Source organism: Anser brachyrhynchus (genome assembly GCF_964034855.1).
Source record: "Anser brachyrhynchus genome assembly, chromosome: 17".
NCBI classification, from domain to species: Eukaryota; Metazoa; Chordata; class Aves; order Anseriformes; family Anatidae; genus Anser; species Anser brachyrhynchus.
Genome location: NC_137710.1, coordinates 10,172,508 through 10,189,659, shown reverse-complemented (window position 1 = coordinate 10,189,659; position 17,152 = coordinate 10,172,508). Strand labels below are relative to the sequence as shown.

The 17,152-nt window shown below is 45.4% G+C and overlaps 1 protein-coding gene across 2 annotated transcripts; it reads right to left on the bottom strand.

Moving 5' to 3' along the window:
* Positions 1 to 167: 167 nt before the first annotated feature.
* On the bottom strand, positions 168 to 14,609 carry LOC308179610 (T-box-containing protein TBX6L). Of its 2 annotated transcripts, XM_080560083.1 has the most exons (10): positions 14,469 to 14,607; positions 14,248 to 14,309; positions 9,905 to 10,049; positions 8,818 to 8,920; positions 8,200 to 8,364; positions 7,808 to 7,954; positions 7,209 to 7,279; positions 5,935 to 6,026; positions 4,477 to 4,669; positions 168 to 3,518 (listed from the first exon to the last, which is right to left on the bottom strand). In XM_080560083.1, the coding sequence occupies exons 3-10, from the start codon at positions 9,964 to 9,966 to the stop codon at positions 3,092 to 3,094; spliced, it is 1,260 nt and encodes a 419-aa protein (XP_080416209.1). In that variant the 5' UTR covers positions 9,967 to 10,049; positions 14,248 to 14,309; positions 14,469 to 14,607; the 3' UTR covers positions 168 to 3,091. The 2 variants fall into 2 exon arrangements, with proteins under 2 accessions (XP_080416209.1, XP_080416208.1); XM_080560082.1 differs by lacking the exon at positions 14,248 to 14,309 and having other exon boundaries at positions 14,469 to 14,609.
* Between the last annotated feature and the right edge of the window lie 2,543 nt (positions 14,610 to 17,152).

The window sequence follows — 17,152 nt, the reverse complement described above, 5'->3', positions numbered from 1 at the left end:
AAGACTGAGTCATATCGAGCACTGCAAGCAGATAACCTGGGGCTCGCTGAATAAGCTGCAGAGAACAATGAGCGCTGAGATCAACAGCATGTGCCATGTAGGAACTGGCCCCAGGTAACATGACTACAGCGGAGCCACTGGCGTGCTGGAAAGAGATGCACAAAAACCACATTTCAGAGTTTATTTTATTGCTCTTAATGGCCTGCCTTCCGCATGTCTCATTTCCTTTTATTGAAGCTGTCAGAGAGGCATTACATTATCTCACATGTGTGCAAAAACAGGATTTCAGTCAAGCTCATACAGATTTTAAATGCCACAGCTGAAGAAAACAAGACAGTGGAAACTGCAAAGGGAGGAGGCGGCAGCAGAGTCCAGAGCGCGCACACCTACGGGCAACATTTTCCAAGGCTTCACAGAACAGCAAAGCTGCAGTCTCTAACCAGAGACGGGCAGGAGGAAAGTAAAGGTACCTCGCTAACGAGCAGGATGATTCACTGAAGGGCAAGGAGTCCTGTTGCAGCAGAAGGCTGATGAGTAATTAATGGCTCCTCCTATGCACACGGCTGGGTCTTCCACCCGGGCACGGCAGCCGCCTGCCAAACCAGCACTACCAACAGGCCCTGTGGGGCAGCAGCGCTCCCAGAGCTATTCCGAAGGTTCAGAAATAACACACTACACTTGTGTTTGCACAGGGGTTTCCCTGTGTTGCCCGGTTCTCTTCAGCTCATCGTACCCACCACAGCACGGTTTCCATCCTCATTAGCACCCTGTGGCAGAGGGAAATACAGCCCGATTTCTAGGATAAAGGACCAGACCTAAGGAACTAGCCGGGGTGTTCTCTTCATGTTCTCTTGTAGTGATCGCCCCGGGGAACCCCACCGACCTGTCCGCAGGGTCCCCGCATGCTGTGCTCAAGGCACCAAACTCCTCGGCCAGGCTTCTCACCTGATCTCCAAGACACAGAAACCAGCGGTGGCAAAGCGAACTACTAACACTCAGAGACACGACTTTTCCTCATCCAAAGAGGACAGGCTTTTACAGCTGCCCTGCCTTCACGCAGCTGGCATGTGGGCAGCAGGAAAGTACAGTGTTCTGGGGTTAAAAACAAGCTCCTCCACATTTCTTCCCCAAGTGATTTCTTTGCAGTGAATCACTCGCATTCGCACGCGTGTGGTGCACAGCAGGTATAAATCAATACTGGCGAGGGTGCTGTCAGAGAAGCGAGCCGACATCATTACACACACTGTGGTGAAGCCTGACCTTTATTTGTGTGCTACACATCTCACGCCCATCCTGTGAGGCTGAGGGGAAGTATTTGGCTGCTCTGTACATATAATTGTGGTGCAAAGCCGGTTAGCAATATACTATTTAAATAAGGAAGTAGTCATTGGAGCTGAGTTTCACAAATACGTAGGGCTACTTTTCAAAGTCATTTTAACAATAATAAACACAGTTTAACACCTCTACACTATGCACATGCACAGCGCTGGCCTGGTGCCTGGGCAGAGCAGCACACAGCCCTTCCCAGTGAATACACACACCGGGCCTGATGCACCGCTGGTCACAAACCTGCCCTGGTCTGCTCAGAGACAACATCTTGCTACGCACACACACAGAGAATGCCATCTGGCAAACAGACTAAAGGACACACCTCACTGCCTACTGATGGCTACAGACCACAAAGCAGTTTATTTCAAGTGTTACAAGAAAATATTCCCTAAATAACAACAAGGAATGCATCTATCCTCTCTGAGAAGCAGAGAGCCTGTCTCAAACAAGACCCCACTCACTGCCAGGGCTGCTTCGGCAAGCAGAGACTTCTCCCTTCAAACACGAGGACAAAAATCCTCTGTGCAAGGCAGCGCGCAGGCTGCTCACGGACAGAACAGCTCCTCCAGGAGTTGGGACCAGAGGTAAGGAAGGTGAAAGCGCTGACGACTGACTAGATATGGAAGCAGATCCCTACAGGCACCTTAGCAGCAGCAAGAGGACTGCACCGACCAGCCTGGGAGGCACCGAGCTCACCAGCAGGGCAGAGAGCAGCGCAGCACGCAGCTCCGTGCTCATGGCACATTCACCGTGCTAAAGGATGTGGGCGATGAACAGCGCCAGGCTGGTCAGGAGCGTCTTCTGACAAAGCCTTCTTGTAGCACAGCACAGTAACAACAGCTATAAATTATATTCCCCAGGGGTGGCAGGGGGTGGAGGAAGGAAGAAGTTCACAGCGAAAGACTTCCTTTCCCTCGAAAGGAAGAGGTCAGAGTGACACAGCCAGCACCACTGCTGAGGGCCCTATTCCTGCCAAGCACAGGCCTTCCGAGACCCCCAGAGCAGTCCCAGATTCTATGAACAACCTCCCTCCACCACCAGCAGAAGGAAAAGTATTTCACTAACCTCGAATCTAGGGGTGACAGAAGAGGGGTGGGCATGAGGGACATGCAGACACAACACAGAGCCTTGCTGCCGGTTCTCTTGCAGAGGACAAACTCTTCCCTGCCTGCATGACCTGCAAACACGTTTCACTGCATATTTTACCGTTATACGCTCCTGGAAAAAAAGGCAAGACTCTAGCTTTAGTTTGACTATACTAAGTGAGGAAACTGCTCAAGGGGTCACTGGGATTGCATTTTTTGCGTGTCTTCGCAAATATCTTCTACAGCTTCTTGGCCACCTGGAAGGCTTACTGAAACTCCTCAGCCCCTATCTCCTTGCACTGACTTTCCTGGGAAGACGGGATTTTGGAAACTGCCACATGCAAGATGCAAACGCAGACTGGGACAGGGTTTGGCAGCTCTTTACTGCTCTTACAGTTTGTGTGCTACTCCTGTTGGAAACAAACAATGCAGAACACACTGATTCATCCAGACGTGCACTGACATAGCTGGGGTAGCTAGCAGTTTTGCTGCTGCTTGTGAAATACCACGAGGGCTGTTGTGCAAGGAGACAAGGAATTGAAGGTGTCCCATGCTCCCATGTGCGGCAATGCCTCTTTGCTTAGTGTAGACAAGGCTTCAAGGTTAACACCCCAGAGCAAATTTGTCCTCATTTACAATTTTCTTTTTGTCTTTTCATGGGGAAGGTTCTTCCCTGCTCACCAGCAGGCATAGGGGAACAGCGGGTACTGGCTCCACTCTGCCATGGTCCCATGGGCATGTCCTGAAGCCCCCTGTGTGTTGTAATCTGTGGAGAAGGCCGAGTAGCTCATTGCCCTGTACTGGCTGTGGGAGGGCACCATCCACTGGCCGAGGCCTTGCTCAGTGCTGTACGGACTGTACATGGGCGCTCGAGCTCCAGGTTTCCCCACCGAGTCCAGAGCCATGTTCACCACTCCTGTATAGTCCTGGGGAGGGGGCAGAGGTGGGGGGAGCGGAGGCAGGTTGGTGAAGCCCTCTGGGAGCTGTTTGGAGTCGTGCTCAGGCACTGCGGCGAGATCCAAAGGGTGGCACCTTGCTCGGAAGTCATTCAAGGCGGCGACGTCGCGGGCGGGAAGCTGCTGGCTGTCCCCAGCTTCATGGAACCTGAGCCCCAAGGGCAGAGAGAAGAGCAAGTCAAACCTACCACAGCAGAAAACCACTGAAAACCCACAGAGATTCCCCAGGGAAAGGCAGGGCAAGCCCTTAGCATGCCCTCTGCTCCTCGCTGTTTCAAACATCCGCTGTCCATTCAAAACAAGCATGTCTACAAGGATCATTTGGCTCTGTACAGGCTTCTTACTCCCTCCATGTGCTTTGTTTCCAGAAGCCTTGACCCGGAGTGGGAACGTGCAATGTGTCAGCTATTTCACAATGATTTCCCACGTGAAGATACTTGCATGAAAGCAAAGTGAGCCGTCTTGTTCTCCAATGCACTTACACACACTGCGTATCAGAAGGGGGCAGAGGAGCGTCAGTGCAGTCACTCTCCACCTTCACGTGTTGGCTGACTGCACATGAACTCTCCCACGCAGGTACAGCCTCACCTACCGCTTTGTCTTATTGTTAACGTGGATTTTAGCCCAAGCTCTGCTGTCACCCACACAGAAAAACTAAGTGCCAGAGGAGGTAAACTCAGCATGCCCTGGCTCTGGCTAAGTTCTAGCTTGGGCTCACCATAACGCGTGTCTGAATTTGCAATGGTAAGGAGGAGGGAAACGTCTCTGGAATCCTGCCACTCCTCCAACACACTTCTGCCAAAGGACAGGCAAGTTCTGTCGTACGCAAAGTTAGCTGGGAAAACATTTCAGGACAGGGAAATAAAGAGTGCTACTGAGACATGAGCATGCCCAGAAGCAGTGGGTTAGATGTAATACAGAAAAGCTTTGTTACAGAGATGTCTCCATGCTTATCAAGTACCTATCACCCAAGCATGGCATGCAAAAGAAAGATATCCTTCCTCACTCACACTGGCTGTTTTTCTTAGGAAATACCCTGTAGAAGAGGAGGCCTCCCATCAGTTTAAGGGTGCCTTTGGACATGAGCACTGAGAGATGGGACTTACCGGTATGTCTGGTAGGATGGTGTAGGCACTTGCTGCTCTCTGGCTGGCCCCTCCCTCTGGTCGGCCGGCACCGGTGATGCTGCAGTAAAGGCATGGCTGCCGTTCTGCTCTGAGATCCAGAAGGGGTAGCCGCTGCTAACTGCGATGGGGTTACTCTCTTCCTTCACATCCACGTTCTCGTCTTTCTCAAAATCTGACTCACAGCGGGGAAAGAAAGAATGGGGAAAAATGAGAAAGGAGAAGAGAGAGCCAGAGCTCACAACGGTTTATTAGCAGTGGAATTAATTGCAGGATGGTGGAAGGAAACACACTATTACCTCTTCTGCAGTCATACTGCCTTAAGGAACTAGCCCTTTGCTGCTTTTTTCTGTCCTTACACTGTGGTGTTCAGTCCTTCCCTGTCCCCTCTCCCTAGCTGTGCCACTGCAAGCAGCACTGTGAACTGGAACATAGAATGATCACGCTTAAAAATAACCTAACAAAAAGAGTAAAGATTATTTCTAAATGGTATCAGTTCCCCCATCTGCATCACAACCCAGCTGTACAAGCAGCAGTGCTGGCACAAGTGCACAGACAAGAACCAAGGCAGATAGGCAGAAGAAAGCCATGGGCGACACTGCAAGCTGGCATCACTGTTGATACGAAAATGTTCTGAAAGCACAGCCTTTGATCACATGCGGTCACAAAGCATGGCTGGGAGGCTGGTGCATGGAGAGCTGATGAGCAGTCACTAATGCCAAGTGACATGTGAGCAGGCTCCTGTGGACCATACACAGAGTCAGAAGACTTCCTAACCCCTTCTTCATCCTGACACAGACAAACTGAATGTGTGTGCAGGGATATCAGTCAGAAATTAAGAGAGGGAAAGGCCTCACAAAGGATCATCAGTCATCATTTGTTGGCTCATTCCACTAAAGGACATCTCTCTGAGATGCTTTCCTGGCTGTCATCATGGGTGCAAAGTGGGTGCCCTTCAAGGATTACGATTTAAAAGCATAAGCAAGCATCAGAAATCTTAAGCAGCTGAACCCAAACTTCTGTGCTGGGGCTTCCCTCCAGGGCTGCCAGCCATGGGCAGGGGCAAGCAGTGCGCGCTCTGCATGCTGGAAGCATCATGTCAGAAAATGCAATGTTGGAAGAGCGGGCTGCACCACTTCCTTCTTGCCTGCATAAAGCAAAGCCTTCTTTAAACAGGGATGCACTGGTCCTGTCTTACACTTCTCCCTACTTATTCAAGCTGCCCCCTTGGTCATTCCGTATTCCTGGTGACCTCCCTGAATTAGGGAATTAACAGCACTTTCCAGCTTTGCAAAGCCGTACGCAACACCCTTTAGGGGCCCTGCCCAGGCCACTCTCCCCAGACAACAGACACAGCAGAGCTATGTCACTGCCTGGTTTCCTTCCTGTGGCCTAGGCAGTGTTTGGGACTAACTCTGGGTTTGTTGTTATCAAGATTACCACGTTCCTCAGCACCGGACTCCTTTTCCTCAGGCAGCTTCCTCTTCTGGCCCTTGGCTGGACTGGGCTTCTGAGATTTGGCTCGTCCTTCCCTGGGAAAGAAACAGTGCACGCGAGTAGTTTGTAGTTAGTTTTCTACCTAGATAAATACACAAGGGGTGCTGGACAAAGGCCTAAGAAGACAAAAAGATGGGATGAACCTCTCTGATGTTCTGCATGTTACATTTCTTCTCACAAAGCAACCTGACAGATCCATGGGGAATGTTTGCCACAGTTGAATTACAGAGTTATGCTGCCTGCCACAAGCACGAGCTTCCAGGGAGAGCTCTTGCCCCACAGGATACTGGGGATAAATCAGTAAAGGGGTTGCTGCTCCCTTCATGCTTGTACAAAAGGCAAAATCAGAGTGGAAACCTCATCAGTTTTTTTTGCAATGAGTTTGTAAGCGTACTCCAGTGTTGGATACACATAATATACATGCGAATAGTAGGGTGGGTGTTTTGCTTAAAAGCAGCCTTTCTTCTAAATGGAAAATGAATCTAAGCTTAGTCAGAAATTATCCTATTATGAGGAGAAAGAACATCTCTGACAGTTTTGAAGGTTAAGTAACAAGAGTCAGATTGGGCCTTTTTCTCCAGGAAATAAGGTGGGGTATTTTAGGCATAAAATAAAGCAAAATCTCAGATATTTTCATACCATTTTCTGCTTGGAAAAAAACAAACAAACATTTTTTCCTTCTTTATTACCAGTTTATGGGGTACATTTAAGATTACTTATTTATTTAAATTCTCATCCACTGGCTGCGCTCAGACCAGAGAGAAGACCTCACTTGTATTGGTATTCGACTACCCTCTTGCAGACAAAACTTCCTGCTGGAAGAGACACTTTTCCACAAAGGAGGAAAGGAGATGTGAGAGCCTTCAAATGTCAGAAGCAAGCTGATCTCACAGAGACAGAACAATCTACTGTGGACTCCCTTTACCGTTATCACTGCAATTCACATGTCAGATTTCAGTCTAGATCCAAACTACAAGGCAAGGTAGGTATCAAATCTGTCACATTTCACAAATTTCTGTAGGAAATCCTATATTTCCTCCCATTCCCCAAGTCTCTTGGGTGGCTTCTACGCAGCATCATTCCCAGATATGGATAAATGCAATGTCCAGAGCAAAATGCTCTGCAGAACTCTCTAGTATACTTTGCTCTGTGGACTAGGGTAGAATTCACAAGTAAACTCTGGTTATACATAAATCAAGATGGAAAAACCAGCTTACCTTCGAGTGTTCTTCCCATGCTCCCGGAAACCTTTAGCAAATGGATTGTTGTCAATCTTCAGCTTTGTGATCTTAAAATAAAGGACCAAGATTCGGTATTGTGGTAAGTGGTTGGGCCCATTATTATTTCAAGACCTTCACCTCAGTATTTATCACAACTGGTTTTGGGGGAAGAAGGGCAGGGGTGGGTGTTTGGGGGATGCCCTTGCCACAGCATCTGAGCTCTCCCAGCAGTTCCATCTATTAATTAGGAAGTGAGACATAGAGAAAAGTGACTTTCACAGGATCAGTGGGAATTTGAGCGGTATTCATCTGACCAGACAAATATGCGGGGCCAGTACCTATATCTGGACACTTGTCTATACTTTTTACTGCATTTGGGATTATGTTAATCACTGACAGGGCACTTAACACAATTGATGTGCACGATTCATCTAATCCCCAAGTAGATGTTTTCTACAAGAACAATAACATGCCGATTTCTTTCCCCTGTCCATCACAGGCACCCAGGGTAACTAGCTCTGAAGGAGACATCTTCCTCTACATGATTTCTAAGGACAGAATATTTAGCAATGTGTCAAAGGACTTGCACACTGTACCTGCTCATTCTGGTAGGCAGTAACAGAAGTGAAGACAGTCTCAGGGAAGCTGAAGACTTGGAAGATGCTCCAGCGGACACTGAAGAGGTCATCTGCCTGCACAATGTGGAAGCGAGGCTTGTAACGGTGCATGGAGTGGAGGATGATCTGGCACAGAGACAAAAGGAGAAGGTTTCCATGTGCAGCCTGGGACTGTCCACCTAGACAGCACAGACTAAAACCTTCCTTAGCAGGTAGTTAAGAGAGCATAAGGGCCAGGCTGAGGAAGGAAGAGAGGGCCCTTGGATATCTTTTAATTTCCACGATACAATTTCTCACACACCTCATTTCACTTAACAACTATCTGCAATGAATTCCAAGAGAGCATGGCGCAAAGGCCAGCTGCAACCTACGTGCCCATGTTGATCCAAAGTGTTGTTGGTGAGCTTCAGTTTTTGGAAGGAGACAGGTTCTTTCATCCAGTGGCTGCCAGGAGCTGGGGAATCTGGGTGGACATAGGTGCGACAAGGGAGCTGGGGCTCTGCTTTTCCAGCAACTTCCCACTGATCTTTATTCCACTGTGAAGAGAAAGATGGAAATCTAGAGCTTAAAAAACCTACTTTTGTTATAAGGAGCCCCGGCAACTTTGCTTCACTGTATGATTTAGTGGATTCCTCTGAGGCACGCAGTCCTGACAAGTAGCAGATTTTCTCTCATGAGCCATGATCGTGTTACCAAAACAGCTCCAAGTTTAGGCCTCATTTTTCCTCCCCTTCTCCCAGTGGTTGTCAGAGAAGTCTGACATTAATCATGATCAAAATAGTACTGCTTACAATGAAGATTAGTTACATTTCCAGCTGCTCCCCAAGCAAAAGTGACAAATAACTGCAGAGAGGCATAAAATCCACCAATTACTTCTGAACTTTGTCCAAGACTATTTATTTATCAGCCTGGACAGTGAAGCATAAAGATTAATCTGTTTCAAACAAAGATGGAAGAAAAGCATAACTTCTATCATTTAAAGTACTTACCTTGTACCTGAAGTTGTCCACTGGCACAAAATCTACCAGCATGAGGTACTTGGCATATGGGATTAAGCCAGAGACTTTAATTTTGCATTGTGGAAACATGCGTCTGAAGGAGAAATTAAATATACAGTATAAGGATTTCTGTATAAAGTGGATAGTTTCATGATCTACTCAAGCAGCAGGTCACGTTTACTCACTGCTGTGCAAAGTTCTGGTAGCAGTATTTCTACAGGCCAGCTACTGAACATTTTTACTATCTTATTGATGTATTGATTGTCTAATCCTGTGGGTTTAGGTGGAATAGGCACTAAGAGGGTAGCAGTCTCTGATGGCCTGACATGGTTATTGCTTTCGTTCTTCTGACTCCTGTAATGCAACAGTGGAAAACTTAAAGAAAGCATTTGGAATTTGCATGTAGTTCCTAGCTTTATGCAGCTAGCGCAGACCTGGAGCACAGATTAAAGGATTTTCTAGCGTGGGTTGTGCTCATCTGAGAAAAGATATAGCTTTCTGTTCCAGTATTCTCTACCACAACACTTTTATCTTCTGACTTTGCAAAAAGCTTCAACACCTACCTCCCTACCCAAAGGGATTGCTTTAGCTCACAGCAGCTGACATAATGCATTACAATTTCATATTCCTTCACTGCAAGCTCCCCAACACATGACTCAAATTTGAATTTTAGAGTAGCCTGCCTGCACAGATCATTACCATTCTATGCCACGTTCTCATCTGCACTTGCAGACTCAAACACAGGTATTTACTGCTCATCTGCTCCTGCCCGCAATGGAGGCGAAGGAAGTTCAGAGCACTTTCCAGAGCAACCTCCCAGCAACAGGAAGAACATCAGTGTTAAGTACTGAGATAAGAGCAGAGAAGATTTCACAACACATCAGTCCCACAGTGACCTTTTGCACTTCGCAGCTTGGACCTCTAGGACATCCTGAAAACACAAGCCTTCTGCCAGAGGCAGGGAGATGCGCATAACTGGCTAACAGTTTAAGAGCCACCATGCAAAAAAAAAGAGTGCTCAGAGTTTTGCAAACAGATTGGAAGGGTGTGGTGCAGGCAGCTGTCCTGCTCCCCTCACCTGCCAGATTTGGTGATGATCATCTCAGTTCCTATCTGATGAAACTTCATCCAGAGCCCCATGTCCTCCAGGGTGACCACAATGGAGCTCTGCGGGTAGGGCTCCAGGCTGGGGGAAGGAAGTGCGTCACATGGCGCTTTCACGTCTAGGAGGGAGAGAAAACAGTAACTTCAGACAGGCAGGAGGGGAGCCGGCACAAAGCAGCCTCTCCTGCTCCGAGGCAGGACTCTTGAGAAGCAGCACCCAAGTCAGCCTCCCAGTACCTGTACTCACAGCTACCAAATTTCACATGCTGTTGTAAGAGATGGGCTCTACATCTGGCCATTCACTCCTCCTGCCTAGCCCAAAATCTTCTCAGCCCCAAATCAGTGCATGGTGAACAGCCCTGGTTTAGCTCAGGTAGCTGAATGTTGTGATTTTATCCAGGAAAGGCCCAGGTGCTGCCAAGAGCTAGGTAGTCTGCGCCACAATAAACCTCTTAAAGAAAATCCATTATCTTCCTTCCAAGGTTTTTTTTGTTGTTGTTGTTACTTAGTAGACTCAGAAGGCATAAAGGCTTATTCAACAGGTTTGATTTTAGCTGATAAGTCCTTTTGTAAAGATCTGTGTGTTGAACAAATTGAACTTGATATCCTTTATTCCACAACTCTGACTGCTAGGTAGCCACAATCCACTTTTATTCCTGTTCTGGACAAAACACTTTACCAAGAGAATAAAAAAGGATTGGAAATATTTTAACTGTAGCAGTGGGAGAAAACAACAGATATTCGGTTGTAGAGGTGAAAAATGACTCCAGAGGACTACAAAGGGATAGACAGGAGACTGAGACATAAGTGGAGACAAGAAAGGGAGGAGACAGAGCTGGACCAGGGAATATTCCCAAAAAAAGGATGGCTGGTCTGAACTGGACATGGAGATGGAGACCACTGAGATGCCTGTGATGGTGCTCTCTTCAGTAGCATACCCTGGCATGTCAGGAGAGCTGTTGGCAACAAGGCTGCACTTTCTTTTACAGGCAGAGGACTAATCACGCTCCTGGGGAAGGGAAAACTACCCCGGAGAAACTTCAGTGCTGCCGTACCTACCTCCTCTGCAATGCTGTTTGGATGAAAAACCTTCCATAGGAGCTCTTAACAAAAAGCTAACGTAACACACACAAGATCACTGCTGCCATACTGAAAAGCTTGGGCAGAAAAAGATTTAGTTTGTGTGGCCTGGTGTAGCTGCTGGTGGACTGATTTCAAAGCCAGCAAGGCTTTGCTAACACTGCTCTGTGTATGAAGAACGTATCGGTAAGTCTGCTCGACTCGGAGGGTGCTCACAGCCGCAGCACTGTCCTCAGTTTAACGAGGGCAGGCCACCCTTTCTGGGTGTTGTGTTACCAGCCGTGGCTATTTGTTTAGAAGGGAGATTTTTCTGCTTCTTAACCTCGATTAGATTTTATTCAAAGCATATCAGAAATAAGGGATTTTATCACCTTGTTACAGTTTTCCTGGGTAATATCTTTAAAAGAATAAACATGAAAATTAGGCAACTACCTCCAGAAAAAAACAGCTTCTTTCACAAAGTGACATTTCCACAAAAACAAACCGATGCAAGCCTAAGGGCTTCTTCCCACTATATTAGGAATTAAGAAACGTTTAAACATAATTCTGCCAGTTTGTAAAGGTCTTTAGACATTAAAAAGAAAAAAAAAAACCTTTGCCCTTTTTTCTGCTTTGATCCAACATTAATGAACTGGCTAAGAAGTGACACCTAGTTTGCTCACTAAGATTAGCCTGTTAACATCTTCCTACTAAAGCTTCCCTCATATCCTCTTGCAGAGACATGAAAGCTGCCATGAGACTATGCATTCGGTAGCTCAGTGCAGCACATGTATCAAAAGGAGTTACAATAAAATTGGGCTGATTTCCCACAGGAGTCATCCAGTCACAAATACATGCAAACAGATTTTGATTAGCTCGACAGATGCTCACTCCTTCCCCCTAATGAATTTTACAATTAACATTTTTGTAAGCAAATTCCAATGCCATTAAATGAGACTACAACAAGGGAGATCTCAGGAGTCCTTACTGAGAGACTTCCAACAATGAAATCAAAAAGAATGAAAGTAAAAGGAGTTCAGTACTGAATTAAAAATCAAAGGCAGATGTTATAATCTGTTTTTACCAAAATGATTCCACAACGCACCTGTATGAGTGACAGGGAGAAAGAGCTGCGCATACAATAAACATTGCAGCAAAGACTTTAAAATGTCGATGTCCTTCTTGTCACAGCTTTTGTGTGCCCAGTCAGAGGCTGAGAAACAGGATATTTACAGTTCTGATTTGGATCTGGACCACAGCAATGATTGAGCCTTCTAATAGACCCTCACTGTTGACAACAAAGTCATGTACAATCAGCTTCACGGGGATTCTGCAGTGGTGGATCCATTTGTAGGATCTATTTCAGATGTGTTTTGCAGAGCCAAAGGCTGGCTTGCAAATTCACTCCTAGTTTGTGCCCATCCAACTAGTGTCAAGACTCATGCTCACGTCTTCCCCACAAAGATGCCTGTGTGTTGGAACTACACCACAAGGAGCTTTGTGGCAGGGCGTCCAAGCACTGCACTGGATTTGTTAGGTCTGTACTTCTGATGTTTCCTCCACTGCGTAACTTAGGTTTTAAGGATTACTTGAAAGAGACTTAAACATCTTCCAAGAATTTTAGTTCCAAGCTACTTTAAAACTATTCATTACTATTACCGTATTATTACCACACACAGTGCATTTTGAAACACATGCCAATATGAAGGCGTAGAGCTGCTATGATAAAGGCCAGCACTGAAAATTAAGAGATCTTCGTTCTATTCCATGCTTGATTTTAAAGCCCTTATACAAACATGACCAGTTTGTGCTTTGGTTTGTGTCTAGATTAGGCTGTACGTATCTTTTTCCTATCTTGGAGACGGAAAGGAGAGAAAGGGAAATGAGAGTAAATTCTGTAATGCTTGGAGGGAAAGGAACGAAGATCTTTGAACAGAAGATGCTGGAGATTAATCCACTCACTGAAAGCAGTCCCTTAATTAATTGTCAATTACTGAGACAATTATATGATTTCAGAAAATCTGTTGCAGACTTCCCATAAATATAGGCTAGGGTTTGCAATAGTGGGAAACTCCAACAAGGTAAAAGGTGCGTTTCTTATCTTTATCAAAAGTGGTTATTATTACATTTGTTTCTGTTTTATTCTCAGCAAAGTCTCATGCTAACAGCTATCTAGCGTTCACAGGGAAGAAACAAACATCAGTATAATAAGCTATCTGATAAATTAATTTTGCCAATAACCCATTAAACCCATGTTTTCTGACCTTATATATGCCAGTAGGAACACCTGGAAGAAACCTCACTTCTTGGAGCCACAAAGCTTTTTTGGCACTAACGAAAGGACCGTGTTTCTACAAGTGCAATGGCTTCACATCTCAAATGCATGCAGTCATATTTCTGCTGTGTAGGGTCATACACCCTAAACAATGCAATAAGAAAATAAGATGACTTCTGAAAGAGTTGAAATCCTTAACATAATAAAATACTGAAATGTGTGATTTTCATTTTTGCGCTTTTGCATAAGCCAAAGTTCTCTTGATGTGGCAGAAATCAGTATGAATCAGATCAGCACCCTATGGATGGCTTTATAAAAACCCCAAAACAATGGTGAAGTTGGAAGGCACCGTACATATATTTTGCTTATGAAACAACACATTACAGCGGTAGAGAAAAGAAGGTGAGAATACCCAGCCACCTCTAACGGGTAGGTGAACTGCATACCTAAACTAGGTAAAGAGTCGTTTCCTTCCAATGCAGAGGAAAACATGGGACTACAGCTGGGTTTCAGTTATACTGACACATGCAGTGCCCCTGGACTGCTCCTTAGTTTCCCAATGCATTATCTGCCATTGTGTCCAACTGATCATGCCCCACACAGAGGTTAATAAAGAGGTTAATAGCTTGCTGTAAGAAGGACTGATGAAGAAAACCATAAATAAAACCCTATGGAAATGAAAAAAAAAAACACCACTGTGTTTGGGCATAAAACGCTGGTAGAAGTTGGGGGGTGTGTCTGCTTGGAGTTTATATTTTCAAAGGGCAGAAAAAAGACAGGGGCAGACAAAACAGACAGTTTGCATCTGAACTATCAGCAATATATGAAATATTCCCAAACCTTCTATGGCCTTCAAACCCAAAGGAACTCATCATGCTACTTTTCAGACAACATGCAAACAACACCTTCAGTGAATGATCACATTGCACAAGGTGATCCAGATAAGGGAGTTTGGGTCAAAACCAAGAGTGAAGCTCTGCTACCTTTGCAAAAGATCTTTCACAGCTCACAGAGAATGCTCAAAACTGCAATTGCTCATCTGTTCCTACAACAAAATTTAGAAATTATCTCTAGCCACACACATACTATAAACACTGGTATCCCTTCAGGATTGCTTGTTCTCTTTCTAAAATTATTGTGCATTCTTGGCATACCTCTAGGATCTTTCTGCGCAATAGGGAATAGGAGGGAGTCCTTTACATACCTGATAAAACTTGCATTTTTCCATGTACTGTGGAGTCTATGAAGTTGCTCAGCCACCAGAGTCCTTAAAAAGGGAGCCCAAATAGTCCAGTTCAAAAGCAGGTCTGATTTCCTGCAGCACGCAAAAGCTCTTCCATCTGAGATCCAGTGTCAAGAGTGACTGAGATGAAGATGGGACTCCAAGCACAGCTAGCCAAGGTGAGTTCCTGTTTTATGGAGGCTAATGAGCAGGGAGGAGCTTCTCGCCAGGGCTGTCCCCTTGCAATCCTTTGATGTCCAAAGGGACAAAGAGAGGAAGGATCTGCAGCAATGGCTGGGGCTAAGGGAAGAAAATCAAAGAGAATTAACATGGCTTTGACATACAGGAAACCCTACAGGGGAAATGCACCTTGATTTACTGCTAACGCACTTTTAAACAAATAGAGACAAAACCAAAAACATTAGTTAAAGACTTACCTACAAAATAAAACCTTAAATATTTTAAGGCTATTCCAATGATTTGATATAATTTTCCTGGTCATTCCAAGGATTTGATATAATTTTCATCTCCAAGCACAGAATCACTTTACTGTTGATTTCTGGTATCAGAATCAGGACTGTACTGAGCTGTTTATTCCCCAAGTGAGTGATTAACAGTCCGTGGAAAACTTGAGTTTTGAGAGTTTTATCCCAGCTCAAATCTGGGATACTGCGATAACGTATACGTTTACCAAAAGACATCTTCTCCACTCACAGAAATGCAGTTGATGGTACAGTGTTACCTACCTAACCAACCTCTCCATTCATAGACTTTAACTGCACAGTTCATTTTCCTGTTGTATTGTGGTTTTTTTTGGCATGGTCCTCACCGCTGCATCAGACGTTCTCAGGTTCATAGCTGAGGCTGCTCCGCACATTATACCTTTACAGCTGAGCTTCGTGACTGAAAGCTGCAGTTGCTTTAATGACACAGCTATGATAGCACATCGTTTTCCTGGCAGCAAACTCCTTCAGCTGGCACCTTCCAGCACTAGTGCAAGTGATCTAAAAGTCTCAGGCGTGGAACAGGCACTGGTTTTATTTAGGCCTGCTCTTACTGAAGGAAAGGCTGTGCACAAGCTGAAGGACTTCAGTGTTTTCCCTTAATTAGTTTATTCTGCAAGTGTGACCATTAGCTTTTGTACTTACAAGTGCTTACAAGTGCTAAGAGACAGCAATCAAGCCTCATGCTTCAGGTCACAAACCAGTGGCTACACCTCAGTGAAGAAGGGAGTTCTACGCATTCATTGTACAGAAACGGCTATACTAACATTTACAGGTCAGAGATGGTGTTCAAAAAGAGGAGGTCAAAAGCAGGACATCAGTCTAGATGGGCCAGAGGTGGATCCTGCACAACAAAATTAGGAGTTCTTCATTTCAAAGAGCATTGCTGGAGGGCTGCAGCTGATTCATGGTCTAGTTTTGCTCCCAATAAAACAAACTTTTTATTTTGTCAATGACATTATCGGGACATGGATTTTTAGTCTGACAGGCAAAACATTCTGAATTTATTTACAGTCAGTTCCTATAGAAGAACATGCCTTTAGTTCTGCTTTTACTGCCTTTTGGAGCAGGCAATGCAACAACATGCAAAGAGGACAAAGGAATTTAATCAGAGGAGGGACCGGCTCTTTTTCACTATTACTTTGAATTTTAGGCATTCTGGTACTGCGGGGGATGGGGGCGAGAAAGGCCAGTGTTTACTGTGGCAAGGAAGAACATCTAAAAGAAAGGGGTTAGACAGTTTGATAAGTCCTGAGGAGGATTTTATAGCAGGAGATGATCCACTGGCTCCTGGCAACTTTGAAGGACCACGTCCAGCCTTCCTGACAACCCTTTAAAACTACTGGATAACACAGCAGACCACCTTCAGCTAACTTGGGGGCATCCAGAACTAGGGGCTCAGTACCACTGAGGAAGAGGCTATCATGTAGTGGAGTAACATCAACTTGCAGTTCAGCTAGAGATTATTTATTACACGTGTGGAAAAATATATTGGAAGGAAAAAGATCAGCTGTAAACGGTATCAAGGTCAAATCTCCTCTGCTTGTACTTGCAGAGCCACTACCAGACACAAATGGACCAGGATGCAGAAATGGTTTTCTGCTCTGCTACAAAAGGGAAGCCAGCATCAAATCTGCTCCATGTCCTGCTTTTGTAATGCTAGTAGTTTAACTGCAAAAAGCAAAAAAGACGACCATAATCAGAATCTGAAAAAGGAAAATGGAACAAAAATTGGGTCATATTCAAGCTAGCAGTGAGATGGATCAACATCCCACACAGTTAGAATCTGCACGAGCAGATTAGCAGCAGCAGCACTGGGAATTTCAGACTCTTCACCTGACAATAGCGTGGGATGTGTATCATGACTTACTGCTTCTTCCACGAAAGGGGATCAGATGGTCTCCTGCTGCCACTTCATTTGCACACTGTGAATCAGCATGTCTAGAGAACACACATTTGCTACAAGTACTCAGATCCTTTTGGCTTTTCCCAGCTGATTGATGGGGAAGGTGGAGTCATTAATTACCCATGACTAGTTAACAACTAGCTTTCTCCCAGCCATTCCAGTTGCACTGGAGAGGTTTTAAAAGTGAAAAAAAATAAAGTGATTTTGTTACTATTCCTGGCAAGCGTGGCTAACAGGAGCAATCCTCATGAAATTCA

What these genes read in the sequence shown, in the direction of transcription:
- LOC308179610 (XM_080560082.1), bottom strand. An exon ending in ATCATCACCAAATCTGGCAG is followed by an intron (nt 8,921 to 9,904) that starts GTGAGGGGAGCA and finishes TTTCTCCTTCAG; the next exon opens with ACGCATGTTTCCACAATGCA. An exon ending in CTTTGGATCAACATGGGCAC is followed by an intron (nt 7,955 to 8,199) that starts GTAGGTTGCAGC and finishes TCTCTGTGCCAG; the next exon opens with ATCATCCTCCACTCCATGCA.